General features: G+C 35.9%; 1 protein-coding gene across 2 annotated transcripts in view; it reads right to left on the reverse strand.

Annotated features, from left to right (window-relative positions):
• The window catches only part of LOC136039218 (catalase-like), an 85,452-nt gene extending 67,689 nt beyond the window's left edge, over nucleotides 1–17,763 (reverse strand). Inside the window, exons 1-3 of one of the 2 annotated variants that reach the window (XM_065722754.1) lie at nucleotides 17,653–17,763; nucleotides 10,347–10,524; nucleotides 4,553–4,694 (exon numbers count right to left, since the gene is read on the reverse strand). In XM_065722754.1, the coding sequence (XP_065578826.1) occupies nucleotides 4,553–4,694; nucleotides 10,347–10,524; nucleotides 17,653–17,712 (380 nt within the window). In that variant the 5' untranslated portion in view covers nucleotides 17,713–17,763. The other variant, XM_065722763.1, reaches the window with a different exon arrangement.
• Between the last annotated feature and the right edge of the window lie 7,548 nt (nucleotides 17,764–25,311).

Raw genomic sequence — 25,311 nt, forward strand, 5'->3', positions numbered from 1 at the left:
TAACGAAGGTCCTATTCATGTATGGTATACCAGATAAATACATTAAAGTGATAAGTGCTATGTACGAGTATACATTACTGCAGTTAAGGTAGAAAATAAAGTTAATAGCCGGTTTCATATTAAATCAGGACTTAAGCAAGACTGCGTCTTATTACCGATTATATGGATAATTTTGAAGAAATGTGTCCTAAAGAGCACACAAAAGGCAATGGTTGAACACAGAATCAATTCGAGGAGTAAAACTCTACTAGACTTGGATTATAATGACTATGATTCAACTATCCTAGATGAAAATACTAGGAAAATGAATGGATTTCTAGGGTTTTTTAGGGTTCAGGATGCAAGAATATTTAAAAATTAGTGCCAAGAAGATTATGTCCAGTGGTGCCATTTGTGGAGGGGGCAGGGGGGCCATGCCCCGCTGATTTCTAGAGGGGCCCAATTTCAACTACGTAATTCTTTGTTTATTCGTTCTTGTTCTACTTTTTTCCTCTTTTTTACTGTATTTCTAGTGTGAATTATTACTAAATAGCAAATTGAAGATATTCAACGATTATTGCATTTCAAGAAAGTATCCTGTTTTTGCCGTTCTCCCTAATTAAATTACGGTCACTCTTTTGCCAAAAGGCTTTTAGTAGGCTTTTATTTAGCTATTAGTAGGGGTTTGTTTTATTTAGCTATTAGTAGGGGTTTGTAAAGTAGTTTCTCGGGTCGGACACATTGAAGTGTCTCCAGGGATTAATAAAACAGTGTTGTGTAAACGTTGAAAATTTATATGAATTTTATGGACTCGGATTTACTTTTTGTGATCGCGAGATGCTTCGATCAGGCGGGAATTGATATTATGCAACTGGAAGTGTCAAACTTTAATAACACGTGCTTTTGTGTTGCAGCTTCCACGGAAACTGAAAAATGCTATTTGTCTTCGAAAGCATAGGAGGATTGAAGCTTATTCTGAGCTTCTTAAGGTCATCAAGGTAGTCCTCACAATCCCGCTCACAACGCGCTCAAATGAACGTTTTTTCTCTGTGTTGACGATTGTAAAGGATTACCTCCAGACAACGATGGAAAAGAGCGACTTTCGTATTTGCTGCTTATATTCTCTGACAAAGCTGGAGTGAAGGAGCTCAATTTTTAGAAGCTTGTCGACGACTTCGCAAAAATGAAGCAAAGAAGATATCCATTGCTGAAGTAACTGTATGTAAGTTTCTGATTTATACAGTAAATATTCCATTTTGGTACTGTTTTTTGTCCCTAAATAAGCTGCAAAATGCCAACCACAAAGGTGTTATGGTACCTAAGGCCATGTTCAAAATGTAAAAATTTTTAAAGCTGGATGGGGGCCCAGAATCGATATTTGCCCCCCCCCTAAGGTTTTTTCGAAATGGCGCCACTGACTATGTCACAAAACCAGGTTTAAGTGAAGGTAGTGGGCATGTTGGGCAACGAGAAGATTGATCAAGCTGATAGCTTCTGTCACCTTTGTGTATCAAACAGTTCGTGGTAACGAACTGTAGTAAGGAGCGACCCGGCTCAATAGTAAACGAAAATCTAAAAAACAGAATTTTGATGCTAAAATATACATCAAAAGAATCAGATTTTCATGCTGATTTTAAATATATAAGTTTCATCAAATTTAGTCTTTGTCATCAAAAGTTACAAGCCTAAAACATTTGCCTTTTTTAGAAAATAAGGGAAAACACCCCCTAAAAGTCACAGAATCTTAACGAAAATCACATCATCGCATTCGGCGTATCAGAGAACCCTTTAACAAAATTTTCAAGCTCCTATCTACAAAAATGTGGAATTTCGTATTTTTTGCCAGAAGACAAATCACGGGTGCTTGTTTATTTGTTTGTTGTTTTTTTGTTTTTGTTTTTTTTTTCCCAGGGGTCATCGTACCGACCAAGTGGTCCTAGAATGTCGCAAGAGTGCTCATTCTAACGGAAATGAAAAGTTCTAGTGCCCTTTTTAAGTGACCAAAAAATTGGAGGGCACCTAGGCCCCCTCCCACGCTCATTTTTTATCCAAAGTCATTAGATCAAAATTTTGAGATAGCCATTTTGTTCCGCAGAGTCAAAAACCATAACAACTATGTCTTTGGGAATTACTTACTCCCCCACAGTCCTTGGGGAGGATCTATGTTGCTATGTGGGAGGATCTTTCCTTGGAGAAATATGTCATGGGGGAACAGAAATTCAATGAAAAGGGCGCAGGATTTTCTAAAATTACTATAAAAAAAACAATGAAAAAATAAACATGGAAAAGTTTTTTTTCAATTGAAAGAAAAGAGTGGCATTGAAACTTAAAACAGAGATTATTACGCATGAGGGGTTCTAAAAATACTTTAGCATAAAGAGCGAGGTATTTAGGAGGAGATAAATACCTCACCCTTTATGCTATAGTATTTTTAGTAATTTCAACTATTTATTCTACGGCCTTTCTGATTCAGGGTCATTCTTTAAAGAATTGGGACAAAACTTACGATTTAGTGTAAAGAACGAGGTATTAACGAGGGTACAAACCCCCTCATATACATAATAAATATTAAAGAATACAAAAGTTTGTTACGTAAGTTAGTTCTTAAGTTACGTATATTTTTTACTAATAAAAAAATTCGTAAAAATTAAAATTTATAGTTGCCTTTTTATGTAACTGAAAAATTGCTTGGCAACTAGACCTCCTTCCCCATCCCTTATTTCTCAAAATCGTCTGATCAAAACTAAGAGAAAGCCATATAACCAAAAAAGAAATTAATATACAAATTTCATTTTAATAATTTATGTGTGGAGAGCCAAAATCAAGCATGCATTATTTCAAAAACGTTCAGAAACTACATAGAAAAATAGTTTTTTTAACTGAAAGTAAGGAGCGACATTAAAACTTAAAACGAACAGAAATTACTCCGTATATGAAATGGGTTGTCCCCTCCGCAATCCCTCGCTCTTTACGCTAAAGTGTGACTCTTTGCCACAATTCTGCTTTTTAAAACAATTAAAAGCTTTACCGTAAAGTGCAAGGGATTGCGGAGGGGACAACCCATTTCATATACGGAGTAATTTCTGTTCGTTTTAAGTTTTAATGTCGCTCCTTACTTTCAGTTAAAAAAACTAGTTTTTTTTTATGTAATTATTAGTAAAGACAGTGGGTGCAGTAAAGACCTTAAAAGTAGAATAGCCAAGCCCCAGGGTGTTTTTGTAGAGTTGAAAAAAGTTTTTAAGAATAGGAAGGTAAATCTGCGAGCCAAGATTAGAGTATTGGAAACCACAAAGATGACAGTTGTAAAGAATGGTTCTGAAATGCGTAAGACAAAGAGGATTTGCAAGATGTTTTCCTGAGAGATTGCCTACGGATTGTCAAGTGACTGACGAAGGCAGTTTTAAGTGTCTTTTTGCACTTTTGACCAACATCATTGAGATGTAAAATCTTAAAATGATGATGACGACTGGATGATTGTATCTCAACAGTAAGCTGTACGAAAAATGTGCGTCAATTTGACTTTCTAGGGCTTTAATGAGGGGAAGATCGAAATGGCTAGGACAAATGCTAGAGACGAAGAATGACAGATTGCCGACAATAATCCTATAATCCTTTGCAACCAGCAGTTTAGAGCTAAACAAAAAGCAGGTTGTCCCCAAATGGGTCGGGAGAATTTTTAAGAAAACATTTAAGGGAAATGAGAACCTCTTGAGAGGATGTACAGAGGGAGGCTTCAAATAGATTGGGATATAGGAGGAGCATGCGTAGCTTTGTTAACCTTGGGTGGCTTGGTGCTGCAGTGAGTTTTGGCAGCAGTAGTAGTAGCGTAAAAAGTAGTGTAGTAGTAGTATAAAAAAGGCTTTAGAAAAAGCCTTTTTAGAAGGGGAATCAGCTGAAAAATAAGTATTCAAGAAGTAAATAACCTGAAAACGATTAATAGCTTCATTCTTGATGACGATGTCTGGCAGACCGATTAGGTCTTTACATCATTAAATGCAACTTTTGCATTTTTCTTTTCAATCTAAATTTTCTCATTCGCAGTCGAGAACACTTGAGACGCGAGCTAGGAGAAAGAGAGCTCGAGAGACCAAGTAAGCGGATGTTAGGAGATGAATGTCTTTTCTTACAATTTTATGCTTCGATAGCTATGTATTAACCTATTTCTTAATCTGTAGGATATCTATTTGAAGGAATAATAAAATTTGACTGGCTCATTTTGCTTACAGACGACGCCATGGAACGTTGAATCATCCGTAAAGTGGTGTTAAGACTTCACTAGGCATAATTTTTAAATGGAATGATAAGAGTAGGACCCGGCAAAAGCATGAGCAACTCCATTTTTTTTCAAAGAATACAAAATTGTCATGAAAAATCATGATGTAATGGTAAGTTAAGAAAGCCCTTATTCAAACTAAATAGCCAACCACGGGTTTTTACTACCAAAAAAAAAAGGAAAATTCTATCTTTACCTAGGTTACAGGCAAATTTGTTTTTAAATCAAATTTAGTTAAACATGTATGGCCTTTTACAGCAAATATTGACACGTTAGAAATATAAAACTAAGCTTTCTCACCTTGTACTGTCGGGAGTTCCACTGTTTGTGACAACAATTGAAAATCTTACTGCCAGCGGTGTAACTTTCCCAATTTTTGAAAAAATATTTGCCTTTGTATATCTTGAAATATCGTGTGTTACCTTGAAATGCCCAAATGCACCTAAAAAAAGACCTGTACTGTTAAATGATTTAAGAACATAATCGAATTTCAGGGAATTTCAGGGAATTTTACCATGGCAACGCCAGTAAAATATTTCTAATAATACTAGTCATGATCTAATGTACTTTTAGGGTAATAAATGTTTTCAGGCAGAAATGTTCAACCTTTTTTTTTAACTACATGAATTGTTTGGATTATTAATTGTTTCCACCGTTCTAAAATTACACATTGACTATTCAAAAAAAGCCAATAAACATTTTTTATATATATATATATATATATATATATATATATATATATATATATATATATATATATATATATATATATTATATATATATATATATATATATATATATATATATATATATATATATATATATATATATATATATATATATATATATATATATATACATATATATATTTCATCATAATAGGTGTGTATTATGCAATAAATTATCACACAAGTAAAACAAAGTAAAGCAGAAAACCAGCACAACAAATTCAACATTAAGTTGGATAAATATGCAATGCATCAATCTGGCACAATTGAAATATGTGTGATCTTCCAAGACCTGTCAAGGTGCTCGTGTAATCGTACTGTCAGAATGTATTGGTACTGATTAAGTAGGAATGCTAAGTTAGGTTGTGTGATAAAGAAGGTAAGTGCCAACACTCTCTTCTTTATCACCAAGTAACTTAAGTTCACTGAAATTTCAACTCTCCTTTTTATTTTCACCAAATATATTTTATTTCTTTTTTTTCCGTTCGTAAAAAATAAAGCTTCGACTTTTTTTATTGAACAAAATAAACATTAAAAGATTTGAATATTCACGCATGTTCATATTCAAAAATAAACATTATGGTAATTTCTTATGGGCATCCGTGAAAGTTAGAAAAGGGAAATTTGATGTTTGGTGTGTATATTAGTACAATTTCTTATATACAGAACACATAACTGCTCAAAATCAATTTGTGGCAAAGAGAGTGACAGATTGCATGTCTTACCATTTCCTTGCTGCATGCCTATTCTGTTTAGTCGTTAGAACCCAAGGGTATTAAATTCTAATTTCACTTTTCAATTTGATTAAGTAGCCATTATATCTCCATTAATATTTATTCGTGAACTCTGTTATGTCAATTGATAAAAAGAAAGAGGGGTGTCAAATACTCCCCTAGAGACCAGCGCTTAAGTCTGAGGAATGAAGATAGAAAGAACGTTCATTTTGAAAGACATGTCTCATGAATTTTAAATGTTATGATTCCTTATCGCCTTGATTGTTTTTTGGCCATGATTATCTGAATTTGGAGTGGATCATCTAAATTCAATCATGATTTTAGATATTTTGAGCTTCTTACTTTCAAACGAGTATTTTGCTCTGCCATGGTGTATTGCCAAACTGAAATTGCCGAGTTGGCTGTCGAAAATCAAACTCTGTTGTTTAGGATGCTCCGCTCAAAGAGTAGGGGAAATTGATACTAGTGTCGAAGAAAATCCTTCCACTCTCTAGCTTTGTTTTTGTCTTTGTAATTTGGGACCGGACATATTGAATATTGAAACTTATTGTATATGGTTAAATCTTTAATGAAAAGTTCTAACACTGTAATTTGACCTTTAATTGGTTTTGGACCTTTTCCAAAATCATATTTCCTGGACATCTTTCAGCAATATTTCAGCTTTCCCCCCTCATGGCATCCCTGATATTATTTACCACTCTTTCTACTTTTTAGTAAGTCAACATTTAGGGGTCTATTCATAAGACTTTCCCTGAAATAAAATGAACATATTTTCTTCTTGAGAAAGCATCATAAGCTTGAAGACCCTGAAGACCAAAATCTTAGTAATAATTGCTTGTTTAGTAGTGTGTGAGGGGCTTATACGCTATGGGTGGGGCCCAAGGTTATATAAACATCCCTAATAATTATATACCAAATTGGAAGATGTTCTTAAATTACAAATATCTAGATGAGATTCGTCACCGAAAATACCTAAAATTACCCTAGAGTATACATTTAGTGAAAATTCAATAATAATAATAATAAAAAAGCAAACCACCAAATTCTCTGATTCCGATCTAATACTCTATAAATAGTTTCAATGTGACATCCTTGTGTCTAGAATTTGAATCGAAATCTTGATTATTTATCAAAAAATTTTTTCCGTTTTGGATTTCATTTATTTATTAGGGGTATACGTTCGTTTTACGCTTGAATTACTATTTGACTATATTTTTGCTCATCTTAGGTTTGATGTTGCTTTTTAACTTTCTTTGGAAAAAATCATCGACAGAAAAAGTGTTTTTTCTGTTTGTTGTTGATTTTTAACGAAAGGAATATTTGTAAAGGTTTTCCTCGAATCATGATTGAATGTCCTTGAAGTAGTGATTCTGGGACTGTTTTAGTTTTTATTTTTAGTTTTAAACATTGCATTCTATCGTAAATCTTATTTTATTTGATCTTATTCTATTTATTATAAATGCTTTGCTGAGGAAGGTCCTTGCATATAGAGCCAAAAAAGTCATTCAAGGTTACAAAGATTTCACTGTCTTAGCTAACATTAAATCTTAAAACGAACAGAAATTATTACATATAGAAAGAAGGAAACGCCCCCTCCTCGACACCTCACTCTTTGCGCTAAAGTTTAAATTTTGTCCCAATTCTATAAGAATGACTCCTGAAACACAACGGTTGTTTCATTAGAACAATAAGAAGCTTTTTTAAGTTTAAAAAACTTTTTTTGTTATTTAATATAATTTTATTTTCTTTATTTTAATTTGTTTTTTTTTCATTTATTTTCGTATCGGTTTTAAATAATGCTAGAAAATCTAGCCCCATATCCAAGGAGAAATCCCTGTCCCACGAAAATATTATCAAGACAGTTCAATCCCGATGAAAATTTACCCAGGACAATTAACCTCAACAACTCCAAGCGTAAAATTCAGACGGAAAAGAGAAAGCAAGACATGTTAAAAGAATTTTGTATAAGAATTGTGACAAATTCTATATCTTTTATATCGAAAAGCACATTATAGATTATATTACATCCAAAAGCATATTTATTGGGTCTTTCAACTATGATGAACAAAATGACTATTTCAAAATTTCATAAAAAGGCGGGGGGGGGTCTCGTCACCCTCAAATCTTTTTGTTCACTTAAAAAGGCATTATAAATTTTGATTTCAGGTCCAATGAGCCCTCTTATGATTTTCTAGGATCAATTGGTCGATACGATCACCCCTGGAATAAAACAACAAAAAACAAAAAACAAACGAATTGACACGCATCCGTTATCTTTCTTCTGGCAAAAAATAAAAAAATTTCGCATCTTTTACATAGGACCTTGAAGCCTCTACAGTAAGATTCTCTTGACATGAATCTGATGCTGTGATTTTTATTTAGACTAATTTAGATTTCCTTGACGGGTGAAACCAAACTTAGTGGAACTTGTATATTTGAAATTAGCATACTAATCTGAATCGTTTGATATATCTATTAGTATCAAAATTCCTTTTTTTTAAGTTTTGGTTACTATCGAGCCAGGCCACTCCATGCATACAGTTCGTTACCACTGTTTGAGAATTATGGGACCTTTCAAATATTTCTAATAGGACGGCTCACTCAAAATTTTGATCGGAAGTCTTTGGGTTAGCCCTGATAAAAGGAGCATAGTGTTTGTATCGGCTGCCGTCCATTCACCTTTGACTCTTCAAGAGTCCTAAAACTTTCAATTTATAATAGAATGGGCCCCATCCAAAGCTTATAGAACAACTCCTTCCATTCAAAGTGAAAAATACAACAAAAATCAAAAAAATAAACAGCACATACAGCCCACTTTGCTTCTTTACTTAGACAGCGCTATTGCACTGCCTGTATTTTTCGATACCTTCTGAAATCATCTAAAATGGTTTTGGAGCTTAAAAAACAAGATAATCATAAAACTTAGTAATGCCGCATGGCCCTAACGACTAAACTATCTTATAATTACTTCCTTTGAAAAAAGAAAACAAGATAAAATAATCCTTATATCTAACTACCTCTCAGCTGTCCATGGTAAATGAAACATCGTTTACCATCCTATGTAAGACTCTTGAAAAGTTAAATTAAAATCAAATAAGTTTTTTTTCTAAGTAGAAGCAAAGAACAAAGATAAAATCTTCATCTTTACGCTAAAGTGCAGTGTTTTACTTAAAAAGTTTATGTGTACAAGAAGTGTATCTAATCGGGGAATTGCAAGTGTTATGTGCCAACAAATATTGCAAATTACAAGTATCCGTTTAAAGCTCTTGCATAAAAAAATATTGTTTAAAGCAAAAGCCCAGGACTTTTTGTCCTGTTCCAATTGCCCCTCATTCCTGAGGATAGATGTTGCACACACATGAATGTTTTCAGTGAAATGTTTCGTATTCAGAAAAATTCTCTTCATCTTGAATTTTGATGTTGCTATTTAATTTTATTTGAAAATAATGTTTTGTTTTTTATTTTTCAAGAATTTAAGTCAGCATTGCTTTTGCCATTCTCGGGGCAATATGATAAGCAATTTTTATCCTAACCAAATTTTCTTTATCTTTGATCAGTTCATCTTAAATCATTGGGAAAAACAGTCAAATTTCACCGTGAATATTTGGGGGTAGGGCATGTAACAGCCCCTCGTATACGGAAAAAATTTGTTCATTTTTAATTCTTCCTCTGTACTTTAAATTTTTAAGTCACTCTTCACTTCCAAAAATAAATCTAGTTTTGATTATTTTTTTGATAAATTTTATTCCAGGTAAAATATTTTTTTTTAGATTTTATGCACTGAACATAAGAAGATTTACTTCTCCCTTACTTTTAACATCAAAATTTGTGATTAAAACTTTTAATAGCACTTAGCAAAAGTGGATCAACACATCGAGAAAAAAAAACAATTTAATGTCTTTGCTTTTTCAAAATAAAGTATGGTCTTTCAAAATAAAGTATGGTCTTTCAAAATAAACTACTGTCTCTGTAAAATTTAATTTTAATGAATTATTGTCGCTGCAATACTCTGTATTATCCATATTTAATTGTAATTTCAAATGGCACTGAAATTTAAATTGGATAAGAGGGGAGCATCTATGCTATCAGCACCTCTGCGGCATGTTTCAGCCTACATTTAGTTACAAACTGTATTTATAATCTAGAGTAAAGGGAATCAGAGAATTAATCCGTATTTATATGAATCAACTGATGAAGACTTCAAATAAATTTCGTCTTCATTTTGAGATGTGATATACCTTCTTCACTAAATATTTTCAAAAAGGATCAAACTACCAAACTTTTTTTTTTTTTTTTTTTTAATAACTAACCCGGAAGATGAACACCGTTGGAAATGGAAAAAGTAGGATGAATGGAGAAGCCAAAGAAAAATAATACGCAACGTGCTTGTATACTTTCACTCTGCAAAAACAGATCTAGATGATGCTAGTTTCGGGTCTGATTATTTAACTATAATCCGTATTAAAAAAACGCACAGGCTGCAATAAAAGTTAAATGCTGGCTCTTCTTTAGCAGCCTATGGAACTCCAAAAACCTATGCAAAATGGATATATCATTGAATTTTTCAACATGTCTTTTACGTAATCCTTTTCGCAATGATCTTGATCATTTATGTTACACGCTACAACGTACCAGCTCCTTTTGCATGAACAACTCTATCGGGTACCATTTCTCTATTGAAATGAGCATTTTCCTCAATAAAGACGTGATCAGTTAGCAAAGCTGGTCCCCTTGGACCTGCTGTAAGTAAAGCTGTCTTATTTTCAATTGGTCTTCCATCTTCTGTTGTCAGTTTTCTTGTTGGCTTGACCTGGAAGAAGAAAATACCTGAAAGTAAATGCCTATGAAGTGCCTTAAATAGTATAGTGAAACTGAAATATGAAGGAAATATGAAAAAATGAAGGTGCACGATATTAGGATGCAATTAACGGCTACATAACTTCTGGAGGCTAAGCAAACAAACACAACATATATGTTGTGCGTAGTTTGCATATTTTGATATGCAAAATTTTCTTGTTTGAGAATAAAACTATACGCTTTACATCATATTCATAGCCGTCATTTAGCAAATCAAACTTGTCAATCATATATTTTGGATATTTGAGCTGATATATCTGTCACGCTAGAGTAATTTAGATATAATCAGAAGATATAAGATGCTTATATATGCAATCTTCTTCGTGTAATTAACTAAATTGTTACATTTTCAGATTACAAATCCACGACTGAACAAATTCATAATAAAACCGACTATTTTTGGGTGGAAACACGGTATGGAAACACGGTGGAAACACTGTATTTCAGACACATGGTCTAAATTCTAAAAGTTGTAATTTTGGACATGTGAATACATCATTGGAAAGGTAAGAATCCAAATTGTTTGGTTGTGAAGTTAATTTTTAGAATAATAGAAGAGAAAGTGCAGTAATTGAGCTATTTATATAAAAAAAAGAAAAATTATCGTGACTTACCCTCACGAACCGGTCTGGCAATGTGAGAAATATCTCTTATAATTACTTTTGGAAAAAATCTAAAATCAGTGCGTTCATTATACAATACTTAACTGCTGTTCTTGCAACAACCGCCATCTAATGAAACAAACTTTTGACTACTCATCTCAAGCTACCCATTTTTACTGCGAAGATAAGTCACGTTTGAGCACGTAATGTTTTCACCCACAACACAGATTAAAGCAGAATCAAGTCCCAACCTACCCGATTCTGACACATCCCTCCACGATGTAGAATATGCAACGATACTGTCAGTAAGACGAGTGGATTCCATGTGAGAGGTTGATTACCACAGGGTGAAAAAATGCGACACTCCAAGTGTCGAGTGTAAGTCACGTTTTGTCACAAGTCACGAGTGAAAAGAAAACACAATTTACTGATGTTCTATGTCAGAGAAAGATCTGGCCAAGGAAAGGCTCTGCTAAAGAAGTTCTTATGTGCCTCAAAGAACATCTTAAAACAATTTCCCTTCATCTCTATAACGCGCATCGCCAGCACTATGAGCTCAGGAAAGTAAAAGAAGCTCTAAGAGGGGCCTATCTTCACATGTGTTATCTACTACAGTAGTCGGAATGAGAGTCTTGCACACTTGAGCTATGCAGTCGTAAGTGACAACCTGACCCATGACAAGAATGCTGTTGTAGCTTGTACCAAGATTTGCGTCGACCATTTTCGTGCACATCATTTCCATCCTAGCATTACACATCACTGGAGTAATGGTGCTGTCAGTCAGTACAAGAATCGCTACAAGATTGGTGCACTTGTTCATCACACATCAGATTATGGGTGTCCTGAAACTAGGTGGTCTTCAGGAACAGCTCGCGGTAAAGGTCCCATGGATGGTATTGGAGCCGAAGTAAAGCGAAAGGTCTGGCTGAAAACTTTGCGAGGCCTAGTTGTTGTTAACACTGCTGAACAGTTCTATAAAGCCCTGAAAATAGACGGAACTTCTATTATGGTCCTTTACCTTGCCATTCTAGGACTTGAAGGTATCCACTCATCTCCTGAATCCTCACGCAGGTCCTCCATGTGGAAACAGCCAATTTTCAAAATGCACAAGGTTCACTTTGCCACTCCATGTGGTCAGAAGACACTTCACATGAAATTTCATTCCGTCTTCTCATCCGTCTCATCAGATGGACACTTCCATATAGTTTATGATACTGAACCATCGGAGACTGCAGTTGAAGGTCCAAGCGAACGGCAAATCGCAAACGCCAATAAAGAGAAGGATGACAGTGAAACTCCCCTCAAAGCACCAACCGGTGGATTTCATCACAAGCATTTAATGGCGGGTACGTTCATCACCGTTGCCTATGAGGTGAAGGAAAAAAGAGGAAGTATGTGTGGAAAAGTTTATGTTGGACTGATTGATGCACTTCGTCCACATTCTGCTGAAGTAATCTTCCTCAGAAAGGCTGTTGCTTCTCTGTACTGCTTTAAGTTTCAAGCCAATGACCGTGATGGAATTGAACACTCTAGAGTGGTCCAGATTCTGCCCAGTCCTGTTATTAATGGCAAGTCTTTCAGTTACAGGTTTCCACGTCAAATCACTTGTGATGCTTGAAAAAAAGTGATAAATACTCCTTTAGTTTTTGTCTCTATTTCTTATAATCGAAGTTAACAAAATAAACCAAACTTTTAAATGTTTTTTCACAGCGCCGAAAACGCGAGTGTAAGTAACATGTGTAAGTCACGCTGCCACCTTCACCAAACCCAGAATAAACTTTTCTCTGTAAATGATACAAAGATGAATTTTGTGTCCAAGACATCTGTAATGAATACTGATTGGTATAAGCGTTTGCTGGTAAAGATGGATCACCAGCAAGAAGATGAATTCTTAATTGAAAATAATGTGACAAGAAGTCCTACTGAGTCTTTTCTTAGTAGGGGGCCTCCCCCAGGCCACTCAGTACGTCCCCAGGTGGCAGATAGGGTAACGTCCTAGAGATATGTAGGATACCCTCATAGAAGGCACGGACCAAGGGGAGACCTAGTTCCTTGGGGTGCATAACTGAAACTGGGACACCCTCACTCGGGGGTCAGAAATACAGGCGGAGGAGGAGTAAGGCCCCTCTGATGTCCACAACGCTGGTCCCACCGGCGTGTGGACATGTCCCGGCGGTCACACCTTCTCCCAGTAATGGAAAAAACTGCCCAGCTTCGTAGACCACCGAACGGGAGGATCCCTTTCCTTCCTAGAGGGACCACTGTGAAGGGCAGACGATCCAGCTTCATGGACAATGGCCTCTGCTAAGGGTAGAGAGGAGTGGCTTACCGCTACCCCGACAAATTAGCCATGAAACTCCTTTTCTTAAATATAAATGATGTAAATGGCGAATAAGAAAGTAAGAACTCGTGCAACCACGTCCGGGGTAAGCGACGGTATGACACCAAGAATTGCAAATTGCGAAAATGATAATGAGGATAATTATGATAATGATGATAATGTTGATAAAGATGACAATGAAAATGATTTTGTTACCGCGTCCGGGGCAGCCGACGATCATTTATCCGATTTGACGACTCTCCAGTCGGAGAGGACTTTGTTTATCCTAACCCCAAAAACATATATCTCACTAGGAACGCTAAACGTACACACATCAGCCAAACCAGGAAAAAGGGAACTAGTCCTAAATGAGATGAACCGTTACCTTGACTGCCTGTTGACTCACTGGACTAGCTGAGACTCACATTCCATTCACAGGAATAGACAGAACAAGCGACATTACGCTCATCACGTCTGGAAGAAGTGATGGAGTTCACCGCCAAGGTGTCGGTTTCCTACTCTCCAAGCGGGCAAAACAGTCTCTTCTTGCTGTCCATCCTGTCTCTGAACGTATTATCACCATTCGTCTGAAAGGATCCATTGCCAACATGACCATAATCCAAGTTTATGCCACAGACTCGTCCCCGAGTGACCAAGAAGCCGAAAAATGCTACAGCCAACTCCAAAATACCGTTGACACGGCTCCCAAGAAAGATGTTCTGTTCGTGATTGGGGACTTCAACGCCATTGTCAGACACTCAAATGATGGACTTGAAGACGTCATGGGCAAGTTTGGGCATGGTCGGCGAACCACAGGGATGAAATGCTCATCGACTTTTGTCGGGATAACGAACTTTTCATAACGAACACCATGTTCCGTCATAGAGAGCGAAGGAAAGTTACTTAGAGATCCCCTGACGGCCACAATGCAAACATGATTGATTACATACTTGTCGGCAAGCGATGGAAATCATCAGTACTGAATACATTCTCCATAGCCGGTGGCGACTTCGACTCAGACCATGTTCTAGCCATGTCTGAGCTCCATTTGTGCATATGGAAGCCCCAACAGCCTAAGAAAAGCTTACCAAGATATCGTGTCGACCTGCCGAAAAACATAAAAACAAGGAACAGGTATAGAACAGCACTCTCAAACAAGTTGTCAAGAATCCAACCCATGGAAGGTCCAACAGCAGAAGAAATTGACCGATTGGTCGACGAAAGGGCATCCATCATCAGAGAAGCTGCTAGTAAAATCCTGGGAATTCAGATCCATTCGGATAAACCGTGGATCACCCCCGAAATTACTGATCTATGTGTGCAGAAGCGCGCCCATGCTAAAAAGGTAGATCGACAAAGCAAGAACGAGTACAAGAGGCTGAAGCGCCTAGTAGAAAACAAAAACCGGCAATAATGTTAGAAAATGCTCCACCCCCTTCATGGAAATCTTCTTCCCTCATGACAAATCCCTCCATGTAAAGTTTCCCCCACATAACCTCTCTTCTCAACCCCTCTTCTCAACCCCTCCTCCCAACCAAAAAATCCCCCTAAAAACGTTTATACACTTCCCAATAACGATTACTATATGCAAACAATGGTCAAAGTTTGTAACTTGCAGCCCCTCCCACGGGGACTGTGGGGGAGTAAATCATCCCCAAAGACATAGTTATAAGGTTTTTCGACTATGCTGAGTAAAATGGCTATCTCAGAATTTTTATCCAACGACTTTTTGACAAAATGAGCGTGGGAGGGGGCCTGGGTGCCCTCCAATTTTTGGTCACTTAAAAAGCGCACTAGAATTTTTTATTTCCGTTCGAATGAGCCCTCTCGCAAAATTACAGGACCAATGGGTCGATACGATCACCCCTGGGAAAAAGAAAGAAAAAAAAAGAACAACAAATAAACACGCATCCGTGATTTGTCTTCTGGCAAAAAATATTCAAAATTCCACATTTTTGCAGATAGGAGCTTGGAACTTGAACAATAGGGTTCTCTGATACGCTGAATATGATGGTGTGATTTTGTTAAGATCCTATGACTTTTAAGGGTGTTTCCCCCTCTTTTCTAAAACAGGGCAAATTTTCCGAGGCTCATAACTTTTGATGGGTAAGGCTAAACTTGATGAAACTTATATATTTAAAATCATCATTAAAATGCGATTCTTTTGATGTAACTATTGGTATCAAAATTTCGTTTTTTTAGAGATTTGGTTATTATTGAGCCGGGTCACTCCTTACTACAGTTCGTTACCACGAACTGTTTGATAATGAAATAAAGGTTGAGATGGCTTGGCAACATTCTGCGGATGAAGGATGACAGATTGCCAAAGATTTTTCTTTTCGGCCAACCGTCTAGGGCTAAATGGAAAGCAGGTCGTCCTCGTCTGGTGTGGGAGGATGTCATAAATAAAGATTTAAAGTTAAAGGGGAACTTCCTGAGAGGGTGTAAAGAGGGAGGCTTGGAATACATTGGGATGGAAGAGGAGCGTGCCTAGCTTTGTTGGCCTTAGATGGCTTGATGCTGTGGTGAGTTGTTAGTAGTAGTAGTATTACTTCGTGTTTTTGTGTGTGACTTTGCGTTTTCTGTTTTAGGTTTTGTCTCTCTCCCACCGTGTTTGGGTGACTGAGCGTCTGCTTACATGTCTCTGTGTCTGTCTTATTTTTTTTCTGCATGTCCTACTCTGTGTGTTTGTGTGTATGGCTTTGTGTTTTTGTGTTAGTTTATGTCTCCGGTTCTGGTCTTGATTCTTATGAATTCGTCTGGATTTCTAGGGTGTGGTTATGATTTCTATGTTTTGGTCTTAATTCTAGAGGTTCCCCTCAATTTCTATACCTCGGTCAAAACTCCTATGAGTTTGCCTGGATTTCTACGGTTTAATTTTGATGTCTATGGGTTGGTCTGGGTTTCTACAAGTTGTGGAAATAAGGAAATGGCTTATATTCTTTAAATTTTATGACCTTTTTCACAATAAAGGGGAATGTTTTACTAAATCACTAGAAAATAAGGAGAAGAGGTCTGTGAAATATAAAAAAAACATCGCAATCTAACAATGAAATGGCAAGTTTCCGTGGCTCAAACAAATACAATGGTATAAAAATAAATACATAAAATATATACACATATTTATGTTATCTGCTTCGGGTCTTAAGTTCTGTATCTTACAGAATGCCATATCATTCCAAATCAGCTCAGATTAAGATTTTAGGTACTTATTAAATGTCCTAACCACACCCAAGAAGTGAAGTTAGGTTAATCATAACGAAATATATATAATATAACGAAAATACAATACTTTTGAAACAAGTTTATGGAAATTTCAACAGAGAACTATGGAAAGCAGGCCGCCCAGAACGCATTATGTTAAATACCTAACCAAACCTAACCTAATCACCTTTATAATATTAAATATTTAGTAAAGGTAAAATTCTAGTTAATTGACTTCTTGCTATCTCAGAAAGGGTTTAGGTTAGGAAAAATGACATTTTCAGGGATGAATCTACAGACTAAAGTATGTCCCGGGAAGGTATTTTGAAGCAACTACCTCCACTCCTTCTCCCTCTTGAGGGCCCTGACCTTTGATGACCTTTAAAAATATGTGTGTTATAAAAATGAAACCTTGCAAAATAAATCTTCTGCTTTATTGAAGTACAACAAAATTGTTTTCAGCTTCATAACTTTGCTCAATCCCATTTTATAAGGTTTTAAAGACATGCAAATACATTTCCTAAATTTTGAAAAAAAGCATTGATATGGCTAAAATTCTACTCAAATAACAGGAATTACATTCTCAGAACTAAAGGCAGAGAAAAGCAACTAGTAACTGAAATTTAAGTTAAAATGTTGTTTTGTCAAAATTTCAATAGGTCATGTAGGTCAAACCTGGCATGTAGGCAAATTTCAGGGCCCTCTAGAGTCAGAAAGAGTGGAGGTGGGTACTTTAAAATACCTTCCCGGGACATACTTTAGTCTGTAGATTCATCCCTGAAAATTGCACTTTCCTAAACTAAACCCTTTCCGAGATAGGAAGAAGTCAATTAACTAGAATTTTACCTCAGTTTTCATCGATTATCATATTAGTCTCCATCTGAAGAGCTCCTATTCTAGACCATCACCTTAAGATCAACCGAAAAAAAATGAAGATAACAAAACTTTTGCGTACCTTTTGGCTAAGATGAAAATTAGTGAGCTGTTTTCCAGCTTCGTCAAACAATAATTCCATTTTTGCCTTATCAATGAATTAGAACGAATGAATTGACAAGCAAGGTCTCGCGTCATCAAAGTGTAATTTCAAACGAATAAGCTACGTTAGGCCAGTCGATCAGAAGAATGTGCCGAGGAAGGTTGTATTGACCAAAAATGTGTTCAATATAGCTAAATGCAATTATTTGCGAGTACTTATTGAAAATTCGTAATTTTTGTACTCTAATGATGCTGTTTTAGCAGCAAAATTATATGAGCCTAATTTGAAATCTGAAAGAAATCTTAAATCGAAAAAAGGCTCAAGCCTAATTGTCTAACTTTTATTTTATATACCTCCATGTTCATCCTGTTGCACCAACAATTATAGTTGAAAAGGAAAAAATCCTTGGAGTTATAAATCGTGTTGCTCTCTATAGGACCTTTTAAGAAAGGTTCTAAAAAGAAAGATTCTGAATTATATAGTCCATACATGGTTAAAAATTGACATTTGTCTTGTTTTGACTGATTTTAACTAAATAGATGTATTCGATTTTTCATATAGTTTTGTTTAGTGATGTACAATTGCATATCTTCTATCATGTGGAAGCTGTAGGGTCATTTCGTAGACAGTAGGGGGGGGGGGATATTTGCCTTACGGAGTTTATTCTATGCCCAGATATCTAAAATCTCATTTAGCCTTCCGATAAAAATGGAATCAGTTTTAAAGAATGGGTGGTGGTGGTATAAATGGATATATACTACCTCTTGATTCCTGAAAATATATTTAGTGTACACCTTTATAATTAATGGTATGGAGGAGAGGGGGGGTAGCCTAATATTGCCAATCTTTATGAAAATCTTTTCTTAAGTAACAACAGATGTTAAATTTACATGCCTACTGGCATACAGGTGAAAGGTCATGAGCCTCACCTGAAAATTCTTGGAGGGGAATGGCAAGTGATACCAGGAATTTTATGTTCAGTGATTTTAGATGATATTTCTCTTTTCATGTTAATGCACGATTTTTTAACTTATCTAAACATATGTATGTAGTGGATCGTAGTTAAACATCAAAGAATCCTATCATAATAGAGGTCGTGTTAACTTCAACCACCTAGAAAATTAAAAGTAATTTTTTTTTCTGTCTACCCAAATGCAAAAGTAAAATATTATTAAGTAATTGGTAAAAAAATAATTCCTGTTCAACGAAAATTTTGAGTAAATATTCAAAAATTTTCCAAATTTTTAATTAAAATCCATTATTTCAATGCTTAAGGAGAAAACTTGAAAAGTAGGACACTTTCAATCAATTCAAAATTATTGATATATACAATTTGACAGAAAGAAGTTAGGAGCCTATAGGACCAGGTCCACAAATCATTTCTTGGTAAGGCCCAAGCATGATTTTAAAAATATTAGAAATCGAATAAACAACATTATTTTCAAATGAAAGAAATATTAAGACTTAACAAGAACAAAAATAAATTCATATAAGAGGGGAACCCCCTTCCTCAGCCCATTTGTCTTAGCGCTTAAGTTTGACTTTTTGCCCCAATTCCTTAAGAACGACTGCTGAAACGCAAGGACTGTTGAATGGGAAATAGAGTTTTTTTTAAACACTAAAATACTTTGGTACAACGAAATAGGGGCTTAGGAGGGGCATTTTTCTTCATATAGGGAATAGTTTCTGTCGGTTTTAAGTCCTAATGATGCTCCCTACTTTCAGTCAAAAAGTATATATATTAATCATTCGAATCAACTTTTTTGTAATTCTAAATATGCTAAATTCATTAACTCTAAAGTAGCCCACTAAAAGCTAAGAGCCTAAGAAAACTTGCCTAATTTAAAAAAAGAGAATAGACGCTCAAAAGTGTTACTGATCTTGGAAAAAATTATCAAACAGTTTGTAGTAACAAACTATACGTACTAACGTACTAACGAAGGGGTTACCCAGCTGAATAGTAAATGAAACTCTAAAACACGGAATTTTGATACTAATAGATGTATCAATAGAATATATAAGCTTCATTAAGTTTAGTCTTATCCATCAAAGGTTACGAGCCTGAGAAAATTTACCTCATTTTAAAAAAAGGAGGATACACCCCCTGAAAATCAAGTGATCTTATTGAAAATCACGCAATCAGATTCGACGTATCGGAAAATACTGCTGTAGAGGTTACAAGCTCCTAATTTGTTTATTTTTTTTCGTTTTTTTTCCAGGAGTGGTCGTATTGATATCGTAACATATAATGTATCGGAAGAGAGCTCAGTCGAACGAAAATCAAAAGTTCTAGTTCGCTTTTTAAGTGACTGAATAAATTGGAGGGCAACTATGCCCCCTCTCCCCAATGTTTCTCAAAATCGTCTGATCAAATTTTTGAGATTGTCATTTTATTCAGCATAGTTGAAAGGCCGAGTAACTATGCCCCTGGATATACCTTGAGCCCCCACAGTCCCTGAGGAAAATTCTTTAAGTTTTGAAATATATGCATTGTTTACATATAGTATTTGTTGATGGGATGTATGCATACATTTTTCGGGGGGATGGGGGATTTTTTACTGACAGTATTTTTAATGGGGATAATTTTCCTTGGGAGGGGAGTTTCCAGAGAGTGAGTTTTCCAGGGCAAATTTTTCACTGGGGGAATTTGACAAAATTCCTATAAGCAATTGTTTTTAGGTATCTTAAATTCTCTTTGCCACCTCAATTTTACATGTGGATATGTCCCGTTGGATTTTTCAGGGTTATTTTCCTCGTGTTGGTTTCTGCAAAAAATTAAAACTGAAGGGACTATCTCCAGAGCAATGGAGAAACCGAGTAGTAATTAAAGTCTTTTTGCAAATGAAAGTATACTGAGTAGAATTTTTCATGCTGAATCTTCTGCAAGACATTTTACGTAGGAAGGGGGATTCTCAGCGAAGATAGAACTGTGTCGAAGGAATTTGACGGAGGGGTGCACTATGTGTAGAGTGAAATTTCTAGGGAGGAGTTTTCTGTAAAGGGAGGGGGATATATTTCTTGAAGGGTGATGCAGATTTGCCGGTATTATTTAACAAACTAAATAAATAAAGAAATTAAATAAATAAAACAAGATCTTTTAAACTGAAAGTCAGGAGCAACACTAAGACTCAAACCGAACAGAGATTATTCCGTATATGAAGGGTTTTCCCCTCTTCAATGCAGCCATGGCGTACAGAGTAAGGTATTGAAGAGAGGGCAACCCCTCATGTATGGTATAATTTCTGCTCCTCATAATACGCTCTTTACGCTAAAGTTAGGATTTTTTCCCAATTCATTAAAAACGACTCATAAAATACAAGGGTCACTTAATTAAACTATTAAGAAGATTTTCTTAAGTAACAAATAATAATTCAGCCTGAAGAGCGAGGTGCTGAGAAAGGAACAACGCTCTTCATATACCAAAAAGGGCTATAAGTTGCGGACTTTGCCTATAATGTTTACACGTAGCATTAAAAAAAATAATTATAATTACATTAAGTAACACTAGCATAAGCACATTAAGTACTAAGCAACAAATTAGAGTCAAAAGCAAGATGTTTAGGAGGGGGGATACCATTCATATACCAGCAAGACCTATAAATTATGAAACTTGCCCATATCGTTTGCCCGTAGTATTTTTGTGTTGCTAGCAACTTTCGCGGTTTGACGATGGTAGCTGCAAATTGTGAATATAAGTAATTGTGTAATATAGGTTTTTTGTTAGTTTATTTCAGTTTTATAATTTTTTTTTTTAGTTGTATATAGCCATTTTAGCATATTTCTATAAGATATATATTTGTATAAGATTATATAGTCATTTCATTATTCATGTGCGGTGAGCAAAAATCAAAACCTGCATTAATTCAAAAACGTTCAGAAATTAAATAAAAAAAACTAGTTTTATTAACTGAAAGTAAGAAGCGAGATTGAACCTTAAAACGAACAGAAATTATCAAACAGTCCGTGGTAACGAACTGTAAGAAAGAGGCAATCTGGCTCAATAGTAACCAAAACTCTAAAAAAACAGAATTTGATACGGATAAATACATCAAAAGAATTTAATTTTATGTTGATTTCAAATATATAAGTTTCTTTCCTTTTAGTATAACCCATCAAAAGTTACGAGCCTGGGAAAATAGTTACCATTTTTTAGAAAAAAGGGAGAGACATCCCCTAAAAGTCAAAGAATCTTGATAAACCATACCATCAGAATCAGCGCATCAGACAACCCTACTGTAGAGATTTCAAGCGCCTATTTATAAAAATGTGGAATTTTGTATTTTTTTGCCAGAAGAAATATCACGGATGCGAGTTTATTTGTTTTATTTTCAGGGGAGATCGTATTGAGCCAGTGGTCTTAAAATGTCACTAGAGGGGTTATTCAGACGGAAATCAAAAGTTCGAATGCCCTTTCTAAGTGAACAAAAAAAAAATAGAGGGCAACTAAGTCCCCACCGACGCTTATTTTTCTCAAAGTCACCGGATCAAAATTTTGGGATAGTCATTTTGTTCAGCATAGCCGAAAAATCTGATAACTATGTCTTTGAGGACGACTTAATCCCTCACAGTCCCCATGGGAAGGACTGAGAGTTGTGAAGTTTGCCAATTGTTTACATACAGTATTGGTAATTGGGAAGTACACAGACGTTTTCAGGGGGGATTTTTTCTCGTGATGGGGGTCAGGAGATTGGGTTACTTGGGAGGATCTTACCATCGAGGAGTTTTTCATGGGGGAAGAGAATTTCCATGAAGGGGGCGCTAGATATCCCAGTATGATTTACAAAATAGTAAGAACTTAAACAAAAAAAATTTTTAACTGTAAGTAAGGAGCAAAAATAAAACTTAAAACGAACAGAAATTATTTTTCCAAAGTATTTTTAGTAGTTTCAAATGAGCTAGTTATTCCAATTAAACGGCCTCTGTGATTCACGGTCTTTCTTAAAGGATTAGAACAAAGTCCCAACTTTAGTGTAAAGAGCGAGGTATTGAGGTTATGTTGAGCCCTCTCATATTCCATATATGAGGGAGTTTGAACCCTCCCTCGTTAATACCTCACTCTTTTCGCTAAAGTTTGAATTTTTTTTAAATAATGGCCGATATATCAATAATTCGTTTTTGTTATTTTTCGGCCAATCTTAGCATTTAATTTTACCTTAGTTAGCTTTATAACTATGAATTTTATGAAATAATAAACCAAAAATATTGTATGTCTTCGGCTTGTGTTTGCTATTAAATAAAAAAAAAATTCCAATTGAAAGTAAGGAACAACATTGAACGAACATGAATTCTTAAGTATATGAGGGGGTTAAAAAATCTTTTCTTTAATTAATTCATTCATTTCAGTTATTTGAGAATTGCTCAACTTGTCCTGTTAATTTGAATAGAAATAGTTACGACCTCTTTGGCCGTTCTATTTCTAGGCCTTACAAAATTAGTTCCTCAGATATCGCTAATTTTAGTTACGTGGATGAATCTTTCCCTGAAGAAGTTTATCCGTGAGGGAAGGGAATTTTCCATAGAAGGAGTGCTGGCTTTCCTAATATTATTTAAAAAACAATCAGCAATTAAATTAACAAGAGCTAAGAGCTCATATGGCACTTGTGAGGAGGCATGAAGAGCTAAGAGCCAAGAGATCATATGGTATGAGCTCTGACAAAATTCTATGAATCAATAGATCGATTTAAAAAGGAAAACAAGAGGTTTAATGCCGGTCAGGATTTAAAATAAGAGCTCTGAGTCACGATGTCCTTCTAAATATCAAAATTCATTAAGATCCGATCACAATTCATTAAGATCCGATCACCCACTCGTAGGTTATAAATACCTAATTTTTTCTTATTTTTCCTCTCCCTTTAGCCCCCCAGATGGTCGAATCTGGGAAAACGACTTTATCAAGTCAAATTGTGCAGCTCTCTGACACGCCTACCAATTTTCATCGTCCTAGCACGTCCAGAAGCACCAAAATCGCCAAATCACTGAACCACTCCCCCCAACTCCTCCAAAGAGAGCGAATCCAGTACGATTCTATCAATCACGTATCAAGGACATTTGTTTATTCTATCCACCAAGCTTCATCCCAATTCCTCCACTCCAAGTGTTTTTCCAAGATTTCCCCCTCCAACTCCCCCCAGTGTCAAAAGATCTGGTCGGGATTTGAAATAAGAGCTCTGAGACATGAATTCCTTTTAATAATTAAATTTCATTAAGATCCGATCATCTATTCGTAAGATAAAAATACCCCAATTTTTACGTTTTCCAAGAATTCCGGTTTCCCGCTCCAACTCCCCCCAATGTCACAGGATCTGGTCGGAATTTAAAATTAGAACTTTAAAGCACAATATCCTTCTAAATATCAAATTTCATCAAGATCTGGTCACCCTTTCGTAAGTTACAAATACCTCACTTTTCAAAACTATCCCCCCCCCAATTCCACCAAAGAGAGCAGATCCGGTCCGGTTATGTCAGTCACGTATCTTAGACAGGTTTCTATTCTTCCCATCCAGTTTGATCCTGATCTCACCGCTTTAAGTATTTTCTAAGATTTCCGGTCTCCCCAACTGCCCACCCCCCCCCCAATTACGCTTGATCCGGTTGAGATTTAAAATAAGAGATCTGAGTTACGAGGTACTTCTAAATATGAAGTTTCATGAAGATCCGATCACTCACGTATGTAAGACTTCTGCTTATTTTCCCCACCAAGTTTCATCCCGATCCCTTCAATCTAAGCGTTTTCCATGATTTTAGGTTCCCCCCAAACTTCCCCCATTGTCATCAGATTTGGTCAGGATTTAAAATAAGAGCTTTAGACACGATATCCTTCTAAATATCAAATTTCATTGAGATCCGATCACCCGTTCGTAAGTTAAAAATACCTCATTTTTTCTAATTTTTCAGAATTAACCCCTCCCCCAACCACCCCAAAGAAAGCGAATCCGTTCCGGTTATGTCAATCATGTATCTAGGACTTGTGCTTATTTTTCCCACCAAGTTTCATCCCGATTTCTCCACTTTAAGTGTTTTTCCAAGTTCTAGGTTTCCCCCTCCCGACTCCCCCCAATGTCACCAGATCGAGTCGGGATTTAAAATAAGAGCTCTGAGACACGATATCCTTCTAAATATCAAATTCCATTGAGATCGGATCACCCGTTCGTAAGTTAAAAATACCTCATTTTTTCTAATTTTTCAGAAATAACCCCCCTCCCCAACTACCCCAAAGAGAGCGGATCCGTCCCGTTTATTTCAATCATGTATCTAGGACTTGTGTTTATTTTTCCCACCAAGTTTCATCCCGATCCCTCCACTCTAAGTGTTTTCCAAGATTTTGGGTTTCCCCCCTCCAAGTCCCCCCAATGTCATCAGATCCAGTCGGTATTTAAAATAAGAGCGCTGAGACACAATATCATTTCAAACATCAAATTTCGTTAAGATCCCATCACCTGCTCATAAGTTAAAAATACTTCATTTTTTTCAAGTTTTCCCGAATTAACCACAAACCCCCCCCAACCCCCCCCCCCCAGATAGTCAAATCGGGAAAACGCTGTTTTTAATTTAATCTGGTCCGGTCCCTGATACGCTTGCCAAATTTCATCGTCCTAGCTTACCTGGAAGTGCCGAAAGTAGCAAAACCGGGACCGACAG

The sequence above is a fragment of the Artemia franciscana genome, chromosome 2 (assembly GCF_032884065.1).
Source record: "Artemia franciscana chromosome 2, ASM3288406v1, whole genome shotgun sequence".
Classification (NCBI taxonomy): Eukaryota; Metazoa; Arthropoda; class Branchiopoda; order Anostraca; family Artemiidae; genus Artemia; species Artemia franciscana.